The sequence below is a fragment of the Engystomops pustulosus genome, chromosome 3 (assembly GCF_040894005.1).
Source record: "Engystomops pustulosus chromosome 3, aEngPut4.maternal, whole genome shotgun sequence".
In the NCBI taxonomy this organism is placed as follows: domain Eukaryota; kingdom Metazoa; phylum Chordata; class Amphibia; order Anura; family Leptodactylidae; genus Engystomops; species Engystomops pustulosus.
Genome location: NC_092413.1, coordinates 59,919,933 through 59,938,653, shown reverse-complemented (window position 1 = coordinate 59,938,653; position 18,721 = coordinate 59,919,933). Strand labels below are relative to the sequence as shown.

The following is an 18,721-nucleotide window of genomic DNA, read 5'->3' as shown; positions in this document are numbered from 1 at the left end:
GGACACTAAACCACCCACAGGTCCTTATGGACAGGTGGTTTAGTGTCCCAAATCGCCAGAGCACTACACCACGACTTCATCGAGTAATTTGGAACTCTAAGCCACTCATGGGTCCATATGGACTTATTTAGTGTCCCAAATCTCCCTAGCATATCCTCTTTAACAACAAAACATGGCAGGGCTATTAAAGTGAAAAAACAAACATTGATGCCTACCTTGTTCCAGTGCTTCCCACGTAGTGTCACAGTAAAGCCGACATACTACATCCTGGCTCCAATGAGTATGCGCCATTGTTACGGCACTTGCACAATGAATCCAAGGTGTAGTGTTCTCTGCTTCGGCTTCATTGAAGAACTGCGCAGGCATGGGGAGCACAAGAGATGGGTCTGATGTGTCTCATCTGACTCCTCTCTGGAGTATAAAGTTTGTTTTTTTTTCCGGCTGGTCTAAACCACTGGTCCATAAGGACCTGTGAGTGGTTTTGTTTCCCAAATCTCCCTGACAGGTCAGCATAGAACCTACATAATCCTTTGCAAAGTGTAAAACATCATGATTTGAAAGATATCAGAATAACCTAGAAATTAATATTTTTAGTGAATATTCCAAACTGCAGTGTAATTGTTGTTCACCCTAATGGAGAAATACTACTGTAATTGTATGTGATATATCACAGTAACTGCACCACAAGAACCAAATCTAACCAGAAACTTGGAACACTTATGAGAACACAGGGATGTGGTAAGTGGTTAAATCAGGCTCATTCATAGCGTCACATACAAGCAGCGAGAATTATATGTGTTATGTTTTACCCAGAAGCCACATATGACTTTTAGGTCCTGTGCCCATAAACTATTTTCTCATATTAAGTCTACATTAGATAGATTGTCTGCGGTTTGCACAGTCCGTTGATCTGACTCTAGCTGAGAGTCATGTGTGAAATTTGCCCACGAAAGTGTTCCCAGAAACAGCTCTTGGATGTAATGCTAGCATGGTCAGATTTTCATGCATGTGTTACTATAAGATGCTGAAAAATGAAGAGGCAGCTTAGAGCTGTGAAAAATCTGACACAACAATCACATTACACATATAGCAATAAAATGTGATCAAAATTAGACAACTTTCACTGACCATAAACTTCTATCTTTAGAGATGAAAAGTAATTCCATTGTATTTTCTTTAGAATTAGGAATACCTTCCTCTGTGGACTTGGTAAGCAGTGACCCAGCTCACATGGTTGCATCTTTTGATAGTGGGCACACAAGCATTTTCAATATGGAAACACGGCAAAAGGTTTTAACATTAGAGTCTTGTATCGAAACCGGTATGTATTGTGTGGCTTTAAATACTTTATTTGTGTATGTGTGCCTGTAGCTAGTAGAGGCTTTGTGTGTGTGCCTGATCCAAGTAGAGCCTTGGTTCACATGTCACTTATGTCTATATATGTTTCGGATCTATATGTACTGTTTCTGCTTACGGAGTGTGCCGTGTACGTAGGTTTTAAAGACCATCCACTGGGCAGAAGAAAGCTAATTTTAGACTGGGGCTTCCCTGTGATTCAATGTTCAATCCTTATAAACCAATAAATGCAGATCTATTGAAATTTACAATACTAGTCATGTCACATTACAAAAATGTGTTTTTCTTTGGATTTTATTCTGCATATGTGCCTTCCTAGCATCCAGGGTGATGGAAATGAGGTTTCTAATTGGAAGCTAAATAGATTTTGTAAAAGTGGATATAAATGCTGTGTATCTATGGAGACTAATGTGCTGGACATGTTCCCTGTAGCTTCGAGCTGCCAGATAAACCGAGTAATTAGCCATCCGACGCTCCCAATTACCATCACTGCTCATGAAGATCGGCACATCAAGTTTTATGACAACAATACAGGTAAGGGTAAGATGGGGATCATTTACAGTCCAGCCAAGTCTGAGACTATCGGGGACATCGGCTACATTGTAAATGACCTGATATAAATGATAAATGATGGATACAATGCTGTGTGTGAACATAATAACTACAACCTGTAACCTGCTCATACTTAGAGTGGCAGATTATATGTGTAACATAGTCACACTGCTACTTCCAGAAGTTCTTGCGGGCCAGGGCAGTGATCGTTCAGCTGCAGGCCACCTTTGCATTGTTAACTTTCTGGCCACCTCTTTGTTTCCACTGTTATTACTATTTCCAGTGTGGCTTGCTGTCATTCTATGGAAAGCTTCTGTCTTTACAACTAGTGGACAGAAATCTGAGATCTGTGAGGAGTTGATACAGAAAATATATGGGAAAATTGTGTAACATTTCATCATAAAAACAACAATTTGCTAAAACGGGAAACCCCCTTTTAAGGGTGCTTTCACTTGAACGTATTCTCGCCCAGCACACTGAAGAGGAAGAGTATATAATTCACTGCACATTACCTCTCCACCACACTGGGCATACAAGATGTTCTGCAACCAACCCACTATAGCCAAACATGGTTACTATCAAACATCCTGCCCAAGCAGATACAGGACATGTGGTGTAGACCAGTGGCAGTCTTCTATCCTATGTCTGCTCCACAGGGACAAAATCCAAGGACTGATTAAGGGGCCAGTAGCATTTTAATTCATCATTATAGTTTATGTCCACAGCATTTTTCTTCTAAGGGGGCATTATTTTAAAGTATATTCACTTATACTTTAATGACCCATTTTATTAGGAATTGTGCTTATTCCTGGAATACCCCTTTAATATTAACCATGTATGTTAACTATAGTATATTTTTCCCTACAGGAAAACTCATCCATTCAATGGTTGCACATTTAGATGCAGTAACAAGTTTAGCTGTTGATCCGAATGGATTGTATCTGATGTCTGGCAGTAAGTATTGTATTCATCGATTCAGACTTGCGGAACTATCCAATAGCTCATTAAATTAGTATGGTACATAAAATTGTATATGTAATGGTATATATTCAGACAAATCTTATGTGCATTGTATCAATTAGGGTACTGTCCTAAGAAATCAGTCATTTATAACTTTACCCCACTGGAGCTTACTACATGGTTTTACTAAAACCCCCCAGAATTTGTTTGTAATGCCCCTATCTATAAAGATAATACATTATTTAACCATTGCAACGAGCGCTATAGAAACTTAAGAAATTGCTTAGAAATTGTGTGGTTTTGTCACCTTGTTTCCAAATATAATTTTTCAAAAAGTCATACCCCTAAATGGGTACCTATGCAAATTATAGCAAATCACACAAAAAAGCCCTTCACTAGCTCAGTGAGTGGAAAAATTAAAATAGTTATTGATGATTTTAAAAAGATGGCAATGCCAAAACTAAGGATTTTTTAAAGAATAGAGTTTTATTTCTATCATCTGAATAGTACTAGAGGTTCCTCGCAGAATGGGGGAGCAGTCATATGAACCGCTAGCACTGTGCAATGCTTGCTCACGGGGTTGGGCCTCGGCCCGATCGCTTATGCGTTTTTAAGGAAATGCAAGCGATGGGTAACCAGAACCCTTTAAAACAAAGCAAAACACCCGATTGGGATTACCGATTACATGCGTTTTCATAGAAACCCATATGTGATTGGACCCGGGCCTGCCCCTGTAAACTAGCACTGCTTTTAACACAGTGCGTGTGACCACACCCGAAGGTAACTGCTAGTTCTTATCTTTGGTCTCTGGTTATTTCCTTCAGCTGTATTATGCCAAAGTCAGGTGAGGTTGAACATGCAGAACAGATGCAAGTCTTTCCAGCGAATACACAGAGATCAGGTGTATGTTCTGTGTGATTTACCACTCCAGGTATTTGTTATATTGTGCCAAAATCGGCAGACCTGACAGAGTACATGGAACAATAAAAAAAAAAAAAAAAAAAAAGTTACAGTTTGTAAGACTTGGCGGCATGACGGTAGGTAGGGTGGTTGAAACGAAGTCCTAACATGTGTTATTTTAATTTTTTTACAGGTCATGACTGTTCAATACGTTTATGGAACTTAGAAAGCAAGACCTGCATACAGGAATTCACAGCCCACCGCAAGAAATCAGATGAGTCCATTCACGATGTGGCATTCCACCCATCCAAATGCTACATAGCCAGTGCGGGCGCGGATGCACTTGCCAAAGTTTTTGTATGACACCATGCTAACCTGTAGTTTTTAATTTACCGAAGCAGCCACAAGAAGAATCCATAGACAATTCTACTAATGACCGAAGATTTGATTTAACGACTCTTCTTTTCCTCTTGTGTTCAATAATCAGGATAAGATAAGAAAAAACAATGATGTGGGCTTAGTTTTGCGGGGTGCTGTTTTCTAAACTAATGGTTTGTTCAGGGTGCTGTGAACTTGACTTGTGTTCGGAGCCAGGATTTTGTCTCTCAAATGACCTCTGAGCTACAGTAGCAGCATTTTATTTTTAAGAGTGCACATTTGACCAGGCAGGCCTGGATCAAACTAGTTTCCAACATCCGGCGTATTTTGCGGTTGTGGGAAAAGGGACTATGTAAAAAAATTTAAACAAGGCCAGTGTAATGGCAGATAACTACGATATAGGAAACACAGCGGGAAAGCACTTGCCACTCCCCTTTCTCACTTGCAGCTCCTGCAAGCGTATTTTGATGGAAACCACGGACCTTTTACTTGCCAGTTCTCATTGGGCATCCTTCTCACAGTGAAGCTGTCGACTGAGAAAGGAAGCATTTCCCAACCCACTGGGCTGCTAGTAACAAGCGATATCAGTGCAAAAGCAAGACTGAAGAACACAATTTCTATTTTAACTGCATTGAGTATCCGTTACATTGTGTTCTTTGATTGTACTTCTAGGTAAAATACCAAAATAAATTTCTAAAATGTGTTGAATGCGTTCCAGCTGCCAACCTTAGAATTGAAGTCTTCTCCCCAACATAATGACTTAATGTACAATTCTAGAGACTCCCCTGGAGCTTTGCGTTGAATCCCATGAATTGATTTGATCTCATTTCAGATGTAGCATTAACTTGTTTCTTTAACATGATACTTATAGTGAAATATAACGCAGTAAATGTAAAGATAATTTTTGCTAACTCTGGGTGTCCAAAGGCACATAAGAAATAAATTGCCCCATCCACATTATTGGGAATTTGTGGTGTAAATGTACGGATCTGTCACATGACACTTTTGTATTGTATGTGTGTTATTAGTTGTGCAACAAATAGAAACACCATGAAAATGTGCTGCTGCCATTAACCATTACCATGATGTAATGTGGAAATGACAAAGATTACACCAAGACATTTACAGGTGTTGTCTAAGACTGCCCATGTACATTAGATGGCTGTCTCTTTTCATCTGACCGATTCCCCTTCCTGTCTCTTGACCTCTCCCATTATGGTAGAGATGCCTGTGTATACTAATCTAATGTGTGTTGTCTGCTTAAGATTGGGAAAAAGTATCATGCTTGCCATGGGCTGCATTTGGTATTGTAGCTGATCCCTCTTTTTAGGGATTTTCCAAGACTTTAATAATTTTCTGAAAATTTACTTAAAAATACTTACCGTTCCCAAAGGGCCTCTCCTGTTTCCAGGGTTCATGTCTGATACATTGTTAACGTGTTGACTGCTACTGTGGTCACATATGTTTCATTCTGACATGAGCCATTAGCTCAGTGTACAATGTATATCACGATAACGCTACTTTTGTTTTACCCTTTTGGATATTCTTTCAGAATTTTGGGACAAGCCTTCCAATAGGTCTCAGCTGCAGTACCAAAAGCAGGGAATAAAAAATAGTTGTTTCTATTTCTTTAGTTGGGACACACACACTTTGTTATAATCCTTTTTAAGTACACTATTTTAATTCGGTCTCCAAAAATCTTTTCTATCTTAAATAGTTTCATAGATAAATACATTGTGCCCTCAAAGATCATGAAAGAGACACTGCTCAAAAAGAGGTGAAATCTTTACATAAACGTGTTGCCTACGGGATCCCTGCATTACAGTATGTACCACAACCGCATCCTGCCGTGCACTATTTAGAGATTGATGTAATGCTTTCAGAACCAGATACAATGTATCTGTTGCCCGGTGACAATAATTCACTTGGACTTTATACACTGATCTTTGGTTGTTGCTACGTCTTTCTTAAAGTGGCCTGGGAAAACTGTTAGCCTTTTGTAAAAGTGGTATTTGTGCAAAAATACATTTAAATGGCTGCAAATCTAAGAAAAAAAAGCAAACGCAGATGCCACTGATTTAACACAATGATTTTAATATCTTAGGTTTGTTTAAAGCAAAGAAGAGAACTATATATGTGGCTTTTTACTTAGACTTTGAAATTGTGGATTATTTGTGTATTTGACTTTTTTTTTGTTCATTTTTTTTTTCTTACTTTCTTTTTAGACTAAGTAATTACAAAGATTTATTTGGAAATTCTAAAAAAAAGCTATGTATATTATATATAAATATATATATATATATTGTAAACATATATTAAATGTGTTGAGTATGGGATGACTCGAGGGGTGCATTTTAATCTTTTTGTATTGAGTTCTTCTAAGTGTACACAAAGATAATGGTATGGGTATGACATTGAGTATTTTGCTGTTACATACTATATACAATTTACAGCTGTTTCAATTGATGTACATACATCTTAAGTTGGCATGCTTGTTTACTGACTGTAACATTTAATTGATTAAAACCTGAATGTAAGTATAAAATGGCTATTTAAACTCAAGCAAGAAAAAAAAAAACATTGCCATCTGTTGTAGTTCAACTATAGGAGTAATTAAAGGGGATAGAAGGTGCCTTTACTAGAAAGAGCCTTATGGCAAAAGTCATGATCTGCTGATCATATACGCAAAACTAAGAATCAACACAAGTCATCAAAACTCATGTGCAAATTGTATACGTTTGTTCCAGTGTTCACAATTTTTTTTTTTTTTTTTTTTTTACAAGGAATTGGAATTTTCAAAAAGTGTATTCATGTGAGAGCATTCATTTTAGTTGAAGAGTAAAATGCACATCATTGTCTCCATTCTAGAACGTGCAGTGTCTAAGACTTTGCATGTCCTATCATTATTTTGTGAATGTGTACATATATATAGACGATATATTTGGACTGTAGAAACTTTTGAAAAACATTGAAATTAGATTTGCAATTCCATGTGGAATCGGGGAAATCACATTTTTGTTCCAAACCAACTTTGAATCTATTAGTATTGGTTATGTGAATTGAAATAAATATGGACGAGTGCTGGGTAAAGTCATCTGGCCATGGTAATTTTTATTTTCAATATTAATAAAGGGAAGATTATTTGGACGAATGGATTGTTGCTGCTATGTACATGACTTAAACTGCATCATGTTTTTTTTTAGAATATAACAATATGTGGATGAATTGTCAAATCCTCTAGCTTTTTAGGCTTGTATGATGCTGATGCCCAGTTAGCAATGTTGTAATATTGGGTTCTAAGAAAATATTTTAAGAAAAAGTTCAACTGTACAAAAAAAACTACACTAAATTAATAAATACATATTTAGTACAGCTACATCTGGAAATGTACAAGCAATTAAAATGTTATGTCTTGTGTCATTTGAAAAAAGCACAATACCAGAATTGCTCTGTTTTTCACATTCTTTCACACTAGAAAGTAATCTAATTGAAAAATTAAATTGTGTACATCCCAAAATGAGAACCAGTGAAATAAATTAGTACTCACCAATCAGTTTTGCTGGATTTGAGCACATGGTAGGTCTCTGAATCCAGCTGCTTCTCTCCTTTCTCTCCTGTACAGGCGGTCCTCTACTTAAGAAAATCCGAATTTGCAGACAACCCCTAGTTACAAATAGACCTTTGGATGTTGCTAAATTATTGTACTTTAGTCCCAGGAACACAATAAACCGCTATAATAGTTATCAAAGATGTCTGAAATTAAGCTTTATTGTTAATCATGGTTCTTATGACATCCCCACATTTTTATAATCCAGTTGTCACAGAGACCAAAAAATATTTGACTGGGGTTACAATTATAAAATATACACTTCCGACTTGCATACAAATTCAACTTAAGAACAAACCTACAGAACCTATCTTGTACGTCACTGCCTGTATATATAAATATACATACCTTATATACTCGAGTATAAGCCTAGTTTTTCAACACAAAATTTGTGCTCAAAAACACTAACTCGGCTTATATTCGAGTCAACTAAAAAAAATAAAGTCAAAACTCACCTTTCTGACATCACCTGTAGGTCCTCTTCTGTCTGGGACAGTCTGAGACAGAAGAGGACCTATGGGGGACGTCGGAAAGATGAGTACAGTGTTATTTTTTTCCTACTACAGGGGCTGGGCAGGCTATATGCTACAGGGGCTGGGCAGACTATATACTGGGAGGCTGTAACCAATGCATTTCCCACCCTCGGCTTATACTCGAGTCAATAGGTTTTCCCAGTTTTTTTGTGTTGAAATTAGGGGTTTCGGCTTATACTCGAGTATAAACGGTATATTTCTTTTCTTTAGTTAAGTCCAATCTAGTGATTTTCTTTCTGAGGCTTATGAATGTTCACCGTGCAGTGAACCCAATGTATTTACATTCTTTTTTACATGCAGTCTTCCCATTATGGTACATTTGGATATTGATACTTACATCCTGGGGCGTGTTGTTCACTATTGTGAAGTGGTTTCTCTTCACCATGGAGATAATTTTGCGATCTTCCACCACCGTTGTCTTCCAAGAGTGTTTTAGGCATTAATAATTTCATTCTTTCATAATAATGCTTTCTTTCTCAGGATATAAACTGGATTTGCCACTCCTAATATTGTAGGAAGTTCTTTGAAAGGCTTTTCTGTTTTCGCAGCATAAGGATGGTTGTATCACCTGCATAAAAATACTTGACTGCAGGTTTTCTTCACCGCAAAATATAACAAATGCAATTTATATAATGAAGAAAGTCCAATTACTTTTGGTCCTTTTAATACCTGGGTGGCATTGCTAAGGAGATTGAACTCTTCAACCCTTTTTCCCCATTTTTAACGCCTTAACATCACACGTCCATTAACCCCAGACTGATGTGGCGTAATAGTACGTCATATGTTTGCTGCAGGTGTTCGGAGACGACTCGCCTGCATATTTCAGTTAACACCCGCGATCGTGCTTGCACCAATAACGGGTGTTAACATTTGATCGTCGGCGTGTGGGTGCTACCTGCGATCGTACCTAATAAAGGAGATAGGCCATTTGGAGCACAGAGTGAAAGCTGTAAAAACCAAGCAAGATAAAATGGTGCCAATTGTTTTCTTTCACCAATTTCACTGCATTTGGGGTTTTTTCTCGCTTCGCAGTACATGGCATGTAACATAAAATACTGTCACCATGAAATAGGGTTCACATTTGAATATTAAATGGAACCGTTCAAGATCTAAATATAAGACTCAATATATATATAGAAACCTGGGATTGGAGTGAGTGATGCACAGTATGCAGACTTCCTCCAAAGTAAATAGTGCAGAGACAGAGAGAAAACAGAAGGAGCGCTCTCCTAGTGCATTACGCAATAATACAAAAGAAAATTCTTTGTCCAATGGGACTCTCACCTGATCGATGATCAGTATACAGCGATATAGGGTTTGAGTCACGGATATCTGGCTGCTCAGCGTGTATAATTTTCCCGTCCTCCGTGTACCAGGGTCACTCGGGGAAGGTTTCTCAACGTACCGATTTTCCTGAAGCTTCGTTACACGTCGATTCGAGCGCTCAATGATGTTCCAGACTCCCAATACAAATAGTTAATATCGGATTTTATTGATTAAAATATCACAACGCGTTTCGGTCCGGTACTCGGACCTTCGTCACAACGCGTTGTGATATTTTAATCAATAAAATCCCATATTAACTATTTATATCGGGAGTCTGGAACATCATTGAGCGCTCGAATCGACATGTAACGAAGCTTCAGGAAAATCGGTACGTTAATATAAGACTCAAGGAATTGTGTTTTCTCCTGGCTTTATTGTTTGACAAAGGCCAGTGTGGTCGAAATATCACATTGATGAATATTGGAGACAAAATAAAACATTTCTTCTGAATTTCATCATTCTTTGAATGCTCTATTTATCTTGAAAGTGGTGCAAACCTGAAATCGGAGTACCAACCCTTACCGAGGTGCGCAGGCACACATTAAAAGTGGAACAGGAGCAATAATATGTAAAAAAGGAAAGAAAAAAAAAAGGTAATTTCGGGCAATAATTATGATCTATCAATGAATGTGCAAAATCTGGCAAATATACTGTTGGTCCTCAGAGCTTTAAAGGGGTTCTCCTAAGGTCGAAAAACATGACTTCCTTCTTACACAAACAGTGCCGCACCTGACCATGGTTTGTGCAGGTATTGCATCTCTGTTGTATGGAAAGAAATGGCACTTAGTTGTGATACCACACTCTACTCGTGGTTAGGTGTGGTGCTCGAACACGAGAGAGGGAAGTATCTATTGTGCAGGAGGTGTGAATTACCCTCTCTCTTTCTCTCCCAGCATGTGCCTACCTGAACTAACCTTTTTAAATAGGTCTATGGCCACATATGTTTTCTATACCTTTATTTTTCTTGCTTCAACTTCCATGCCAAATGACACTGAAGTGCTTTGGGGTGTAAGTAGAGCACCTCAGGGCTCCCTCTCACCCTTCTTTATTCAGCTACATCACTCCTGGGTCCAGCAAGATTTGGAGCTTGAGTTTGCATATCAGAAACCTTTAAGTTTTTACAACCATGAGGTAAGGTTTTAAACTGTAAAAAATGTGAAAACAAATTTGCTTTTTTTGGGCTAGTAAACATAAAAAACTAAGTATCTGCTACAGGGTTGGCAGTTTTGGTTGATTGTAATCATTCAACTGTATTATGCTGTTAAAACATGGTCCATACAGCAGCTGTGATTTACAATACGCCTTTGTCCTTATTTGAACATTTGCAAAATAGCCACTATAATGGTGAAATGTTAATTTAATAAGTTAATCTTTACCAAACTATGGATACTGTTGGAACATGTGTTAACTTGGAGTATTTGGCCATATGTACATTTTGGGTAGGAAATCCTCTTTAAGATATCAGCTAGTTATGTCCTTGCATTTTATGTTTGACTTTCCTAGAACCATCAAACATTTCCTTCCTTTGACCTTGTACAAAGGAATTACTTTTGAGCATCTTAAGATGTATATCTTCCTAATTGAGGTATAATTGTTGTTAGATGAAATGGCAGAATATGACCTGAGTTGAAAGTTTTAGTACTATGAACCTCTTCGAAACACCAACCTTTATAGACATTGATGCATCACAACAGATTGAATCGGCTTGTACTTTTATGTTGTAATCAAAGACCTCTCTTCTATTATACATTGCTTAGCCCTTTCCATACATTGGAGTGTTGACTGTGTTATGTGGCAATTGTGTGACAGCAACTCAGATGCTATGGTCTAAAATACAAACACTACCTTCATGGAGCTGAATGGCATTGCCAGGATGTCATAGGGCAGTGGTGTCGAACCTATGGCACTGGTGCCAGAGGCGGCACTTAGAGCCCTTTCTGTGGGCACCCGGGCCTTCGCCCCAGCACATAAGACAGGACTCAAAGAATCTTCCTGCAGTTCCAAGCAACTTAAAAGATGCTGCTTTCAGAAAGAAGCTAACATTTTCCATCTTTCTACTGTGTTGCTGTCCTTAGAGGCCAATATGATTGAAAGTTGTTGAAGAACAGGGAGCAATAAGTTACTGCTTTAATTTTTGGTTGGCACCTCGCAATAAATAAGGGGGGGGGGGGTTGGTTTGCTTTTTGGGCACTCGGCTGCTAAAAGGTTTGCCACCACTGTCATAGGGAGTCAATTATTGGTTATTATGACATTTACCAGAACTGACCATAAAGTCTATGTATACTTAACCACCAAGGGGATTGTTTACTTTTGTTCTGGTTGTATCTGTCTGTGTTTTGTTGTCTGTTTGTCTATGTCCCTGTGGTATGAGAGGATGAATGTTTGGTTGCTCACATCTCCTTCCCCTGCATCCATTTCCCTTCCACTAATATGACTTCCCTCAAAATTATGAGCTGGAATGTTAGGGGCCTCAATTTAAGTGGGCCTTGTTGTTTGAAAACATCCAAAATCAAGCCCCCACATTGTATGTATCCAAGAAACCCATCAGGCCGTCTGTCCTCTCCCTGAAGCAGGCATGGGTGGCCGGAGGATATCACTCCTCATATTCTGTCCACACCAGTGGAGTATCCATACTTATAACCAAGGCACTTCCTATAGAGGTCCTACAGGTAGCACCAGACCACTTTGGCCGGTATGTGGTTCTGCACTGTGCCCTGTGGGGTTTCTCTTTCACAATTTATGTTCCCCCGCCCTTTGACCCAGCTACCCTTCACCTAGTATCCGGTAAACTGGCAACTATGCCTCCAAGTCCGGTAATCTGCATTGGAGACTTTAATGCGGTCCACAGTCCTTCCTTGGATCAGACTAGCGGATTAGATATTGCCTTGGTCCGTCTGAATGAATGGCTCCTTTCTCTGGACCTAACTGACATAGGGCGCAGTAAACACCCTCATGAGAGAGAATGCATCTTTTGTTCCTCTGCACACAGAAGTTTTTCTCTTATTGACCTAGCGTTTGTCTCCTCAGATATGTTGCCTCACGTTGACCAAACGTCACACTGCCCCCGCAGCGCATTGGACCATTCCGCCTTGCTCATCAGTCTCCTTGTAAGCCTTCCCAGCGACTCCCGCCTGTGGCGCCTGCACCCAGCTTGGCTCCTATCCCCAGCAGTTCAGAGTACAGTTAAGGCAGCGCATAGTGAGTTCTGGGACACACACTCAGCACGCCCTGAGCCTCTCCTGGTTTGGGACTCATACAAGCCTTCAGTTAGGGGTGCTTTCATCTCAGGTGTTGCAGGGCATAGAAAGACATTAAATGCACATTAAATGCTTGGGCGCAGGCACAGAGGATCCATCTGGCTGTGGAAAAAGAACACACCAGTTAGCGCTTACTAGCCAGGCAAGCATCCATTTTTGAGCTTGGAGATAAAAATGGGAAACTGCTGGCATATCTCTCATGCGCTGAGCAACCTTGTGCCTCTGTTCCTTCCATCCTTGATGGCGGTGGAGCCTTGGTCAAAGATCCCCAATCCATAAACGTGGTGTTCCATGAATTCTATTCTTCTCTTTACAGTTCCAGGTTGTCCAACTCTTCCACTGAGATGACCCAATTCCTTGATAATCTTCCACTCTGGAGGCTTACAGTGGCGGAATCTCGGCAGAGGAGGTGGAACTGGCTGTGCAATCGCTTCCCTCTGGTAAGACACTTGGTCCTGATGGGCTGGGGGGTGAATGGTATAAGGATAACTGCGAGACCTTGGTTCCCAGTCTCCTAAACTGCGCTGGAAAGTGGCTCCCTCCCTGACTCCTTGCGAGAGGCCCTCATTGTAGTTATACCTAAGCCAGGCGAGGATCTTCTGCTTCCTGATTCATACTGCCCAATTTCCCTTCTAAATTCTGATATTAAAATATTAGAAAAAATACTATCCTCAAGACTCAATAAGGTAATGCTGTCCTTGGTTCACCTGGACCAAACAGGCTTTATGCCTTGAAGGGGAACTGACATTAACGTACAAAGATTGCACCTGAACATCATGGAGGGCTCCTCGGATCCTGGGTTCCTACTATCCTTAGATAATTGCAAGGCCTTTGACTCTGTCGAATGGCCCTATATATGGGCCCTCCTGTCTACAATGGGTATAGGCCCCGTTTCACAGCACTTGTCAAACTACTATACAATGATCCTAAAGCTAGGGTTAGGACCAACCTCAACACAACCCCCCCCCCCCCCCCCTTACCTATGGCCAGGGGCACTAGACATGGGTTCTCACTATCACCTCTCCTCTTCTCACTCACCATCGAACCCCTTGATGTGGCGATTTGCCCCTCTCATACTATTCAAGGCATTACTAGAGGCACTATCATAGAAAAAGTATCCATGTATGCTGATGTCACACTAGTCTATCTTGGGGATGTGGGCCCCTCTCTGGTATTCCTTTTATCCTTGATTGACTGTTATGGGGGTTTCTCGGGTCTCTGAGTTAATTGAGCCAAATCGGCCATATTTCCCCTCTTGAACAAAGGAGTAGGCACCCTCCCCATCATGGTGCTGGTGGTGTCTAACTTCAAATACTTAGGGGTCCAGATATCACGCAGAATTCAGGCCTACACAGAGTTAAATATTGAGCCCCCGATAACTGCTATTGAGACTCGCCTGAATGCCTGGTCTACACTTCCTTTGTCCTTGTATAGACGTATAAACATCTTAAAGATGGTCTTCCTTCCCAAATTTCTGTGCCTGCCCAATATTACTTTCCAAGAGTTTGTTCAAATGCATAGTCTGCATTCTCAGGTCCTTTTACTGGCTGGGTGGTGCCCTGCGCTTTAGTTTAGCTCTATTCCAGGCTCCCAACTCTCGGGGTTAGCAACTCCTGATTTGTATTTATATCACTTGTCTGCCCAGATGGTATATGTCCAATGGTGGATAGATATTGACAGGGGCAACGCCGCTACTGCACTGGCTGGGGCCTTAGTGGGTTCTTATGAAGCCCTTACCAATTTGCTCTACAGATCTAAATCCCCATCTGATGTTCCACTCCCTCTGCGTACTTAGCAGTGTGCTGGTGCAGAGCTTAAATTTTGGTGAGAGAGAACAGTCCCCCCTCTCTCGAATAAGACTCCACTGTGGTTCAATCCTTGGCTCTCCCACTTCCGCTTCCTCCTTGGCTGATGTGGGGAGCAGCAGGTGTGAAGTTCTTTGGTCAGCTTCTATCCGCAGATGCCAAGCGACTTGGCTTTAATGACTAAAGAGAAAGACCTGCTGTACCTACTACTACTAGTTTCCACTATACACAATTACGCCATGCCTTTTGGGCCCAGTTCGGTTCCTTCAGCCTGAAATTTTCCAAGCTGGAGACTCTGATGAGAACCCTGGACCTCCCTAAGCCATTCACCCAGGTAAATGCTCTGCTAAAAGAGCAAAAGTCCAGACCGTTTGTCAAGTCCCTTGAATGCTGGAGGCGTGACACCCCTGACCTGTTGGATGATGACTGAAGGGAGGTTGAGCTGTCCTATTTTACATTTGTGGTGAGTGCAAGGGACTTCCTGATCCAGTCTAAATTTCTCCACCAAGTGTATTTCACACCTGCAAAATTATTTTGCGTGGGGGTAATGCCCAATGATTTGTGTTTCTGCTGTCAGTCTGAAGTTTGATCCTTCCTGCACTGTGTCTGGGCCTGCCCTAAGAGTCATGTTTTCTGGTCAGCGGTTCTGGAATCCCTTAATCAACATTTTGAGTTCCCAAGCTTAATGTCCCCTTCTGTATGTCTCCTTGGCATTATGAATGATGTTATCAATGGCCACTACAATAAAATTTTCTGTAGGTTCACCCTGTACTACGCCAGTAAAGTTATGATGATGTCATGGAAGGATCAGGATCCCCCCTGAAAAGTTGGATACTACTCATCAACAGTGTCATTCCTCATTGCTTGGTATATGTTAACCGGAAGTGCCCCCAGAAATTTGAGCACATCTGGTCCAGATAGTCTGTGAATCCCCATACCGCCTCATAAATCTCTCCGGTTTTTGTTTATTCCTATATCAAAGGAGAATGAGTGTGTTAGTATGTGTGTGTGTGTGTGTCTGCTTGTCTAAGCGTCAAAGCTACTTTGTGTTTCAGCAAGTGGACTGGCTACATTATTCTGATTTTCTTTCTCGAGGCTTGTACAGTATACCACATGTTATTTATGGAAATTGTAATATGCTGACTATTGCTTCCTGATGTCATTTCCTACTCACCTGGAATATGCTGTCCAGTTCTGGGCACCGGTCCAAAAAAAGGATGCCCTGGAGCTGGAGAGGGTTCAACATAGAGCCACAAAAATGATAAGGGGTATGGAGGGTCTCAGTTATGAGGAAAGATTAAAACAACTAGATTTATTTAGTCTGGAAAGAGACGACTACTAGGGGACATGATTAATTTATATAAATATATGAATGGTCCGTACAAAAAATATGGTGTTAAGTTGTTTCCGATTAAATCAAATCAAAAGACGAGGGGGCACTGTCTCCGTCTGGAGAAAACAAGGTTTAATCACCAGAGGCGACAGGGCTGTTTACTATGAGAACTGTCAACCTGTGGAATAGCCTGCCTCAGGCTCTGGTCACAGCAGGGACGGCAGAGAGCTTCAAGAAGGGCCTAGATGCCTTTTTACACCTAAATAACATTGATGGTTATGTTATATAGAGTTGTTTCTCCTAAATCCCTTCCTCATGCAATCCCTTCCCTTCCTTGGTTGAACTTGATGGACAGGTGTCTCTTTTCAACCGTATAAACTATGATACTATGATGTAGTGAAAAATGAGATGTAGCCGGCGGTCTTGTTGTTTAGTTCTTGTTTATTGTACTTGTACTAAATTCTTGAAGAAATTGCAAAAATAAAAACTTTTAAAAAAAATACTTAACCACCAAGCTAATGCAGTGTTGTCAGTTTTTTTTTTTGTGTGGGTATCCCACACAATTAAATGCTACACCAAACAAAACAGACAGATACCCCACAAAGTAAAATCTATAAAAACAAAGATAAAATGGGAATCTTTATTCAATGTAGTAAAATACATACAAATTGTGGATAAGGAGACCTAAAACACCACAATAACATATATTGTACATAGCCCAATGCATCCATAATCACCCAAAATATAAGGTTTATACAGCTCAAAAAATAATAGAGACAAGATAAGGTCAGGTGAAGAAAATACATCAAGTAGAAAACCATAAAAATACAGTCCAGTATTGGGTGGGAGATGTGCAAAACCCTGACACGTTTCGCTTTGCTTACTCTGGTGGAGGTATGGGCTTTATGGGGTTTTAAGGGTAGTGCCTCCCTGTATTGTTTGGGGTACAGTTTTAGTGTTTGCAACTAACTGACTTCTATGGAAGTCCAAGGTTTGTAGGTGAGAAAAAAATAGTGACTTCTACAATTTTTTTTTTCTCACAGTCAGCACGTCCATGGAAACAGAATGGGCACATGAATAACCACCTCGAAAACAATGGGACTAGTTTGCCACTAGATGGAGACATCATACCAGAAACTTTTCAATCTCTTTTGTATTACTTTTTTGTTTTAACATCATCATTTGTAGTTTAAAGGGAGACTTTTATTATGTGGTGTATAAGTCTGATCATCCTTTACATATTCTTTCCCCTCCTATGAGGTGCTGTTTGGTAGTTCCTTGGATGTAAACAGTCACAAGTGACTCTGTGCGCCTTTCAAATGTAAAACTTTCATCAAAGTTGCTTTAAGGGAGGTAGCAAGAGGTTCATAGGCTATGGTGCAAGAGTTCAACTTGACCCTCTTCCAATCCCCTCGATTTATCATGTTCACCAAAACTACCAGGTGAATCTCCAACAACCAGTAGTAAATTTACTTAAAATAGATTTGCCCAGAGTGTTTCAAGGTAAAATTCTTGTACACACACAACTTTTAAGGGGTTTTGTGTGACTTTTTGGAGGGTAGGCGTGCCTTGGAAAGTGGTCAGTTTTTCTGTGGTGACCTTTATAAAGCATTACCAATGTTGATTTGCAAATTACAGCCTACAAACACCTACTACACCCTCGATTGTAAAACCAGGCATTTCTTTATGCAATATCATGTCACTTTTGGCTGGGCATTTTGAAACTATTTTGTACAGTTGGATTGACAAACTCCGTTTCACAAAGCTAGGAAAACTTATTTTGTGAGTAATTTTTTAATGTGTGTTACATTCTACAAAAGGTGTAACAGCGTTTTGTTAAAGGAAATCTACCACCAGAATCAATTATTATAAACCAAGCACACGGACATACTAGTATGTGCCCCCTCTGGTAGGATCTGCTCTTCTTTTAGCTCCTGATGCCCTTTTAAGAATAAAAGGCACAAATAATTATGCAAATTAAAATCCAGGCTCTATTAAACCATAATTTTAAAAGGGTCAGAAGGGTCGCACACCAGCATGTAAGTGTATTTGGTTTACAATCCTTCATCCTGGTGGTAGATCTCCTTTAAGTTTAGGTTCTTTGCCAATCAGTCTAAGTATAATAATTACTTCAAAGCTAGTGATAAATCAGCCAAATAATTATGAGGAAAGATGCTCCAGAATTATTATATCATGGTAAATGCCATAATTTACTAAAACAGACAGTGAGCAATACCTTGTTTTTCTGAGAACATCCTGCAGGGAAATGGATCTGTTGCCCATAGTTCAGTAAATTGCTGGGGGTCTGTAATGGGGACACTCTAAAATGTGCTCATCCACATTTACAAATACCATTTGAAATGTCTGTGTTAATAGGCAGCCGTATAATACATTCTCTCATAAAAAAAGAAGTACTTAAGTATTAACATGAGAAATAGAACTATAATCCAGAAGACATATTCCCTGTAAACTCTTGATAGCTAGACAGGCATAACGTCCAAGCAGGGGATCAGCTTATCTCTATTTCCCAGGCAGTTACAGTTATAGTTGGTTTAATCGAGAATAAACCATCTCTGCCACAAAGGTTCGCCTTTTTAGGATCAAAACTAATGGAACTGATCCTCTCTGTAGTGGAAACGGTTAATTGTTCTATGCTTCTCTCAGTACAAGTAACAATACCTCGGGTTCTTTATTTTTAAAAGCAATGGGGCTCA

The 18,721-nt window shown here is 39.9% G+C and overlaps 1 protein-coding gene across 3 annotated transcripts in view; it reads left to right on the top strand.

Moving 5' to 3' along the window:
* The window catches only part of STRN (striatin), an 83,276-nt gene extending 75,983 nt beyond the window's left edge, over positions 1-7,293 (top strand). For all 3 annotated transcript variants that reach the window (XM_072140909.1, XM_072140911.1, XM_072140910.1), the window contains 4 exons: positions 1,181-1,321; positions 1,789-1,890; positions 2,776-2,862; positions 3,962-7,293. In XM_072140909.1, coding sequence (XP_071997010.1) covers positions 1,181-1,321; positions 1,789-1,890; positions 2,776-2,862; positions 3,962-4,131 — 500 coding nt within the window. In that variant the 3' untranslated portion in view covers positions 4,132-7,293. The remainder of the gene's footprint in view (positions 1-1,180; positions 1,322-1,788; positions 1,891-2,775; positions 2,863-3,961) is intronic.
* Positions 7,294-18,721: the final 11,428 nt, after the last annotated feature.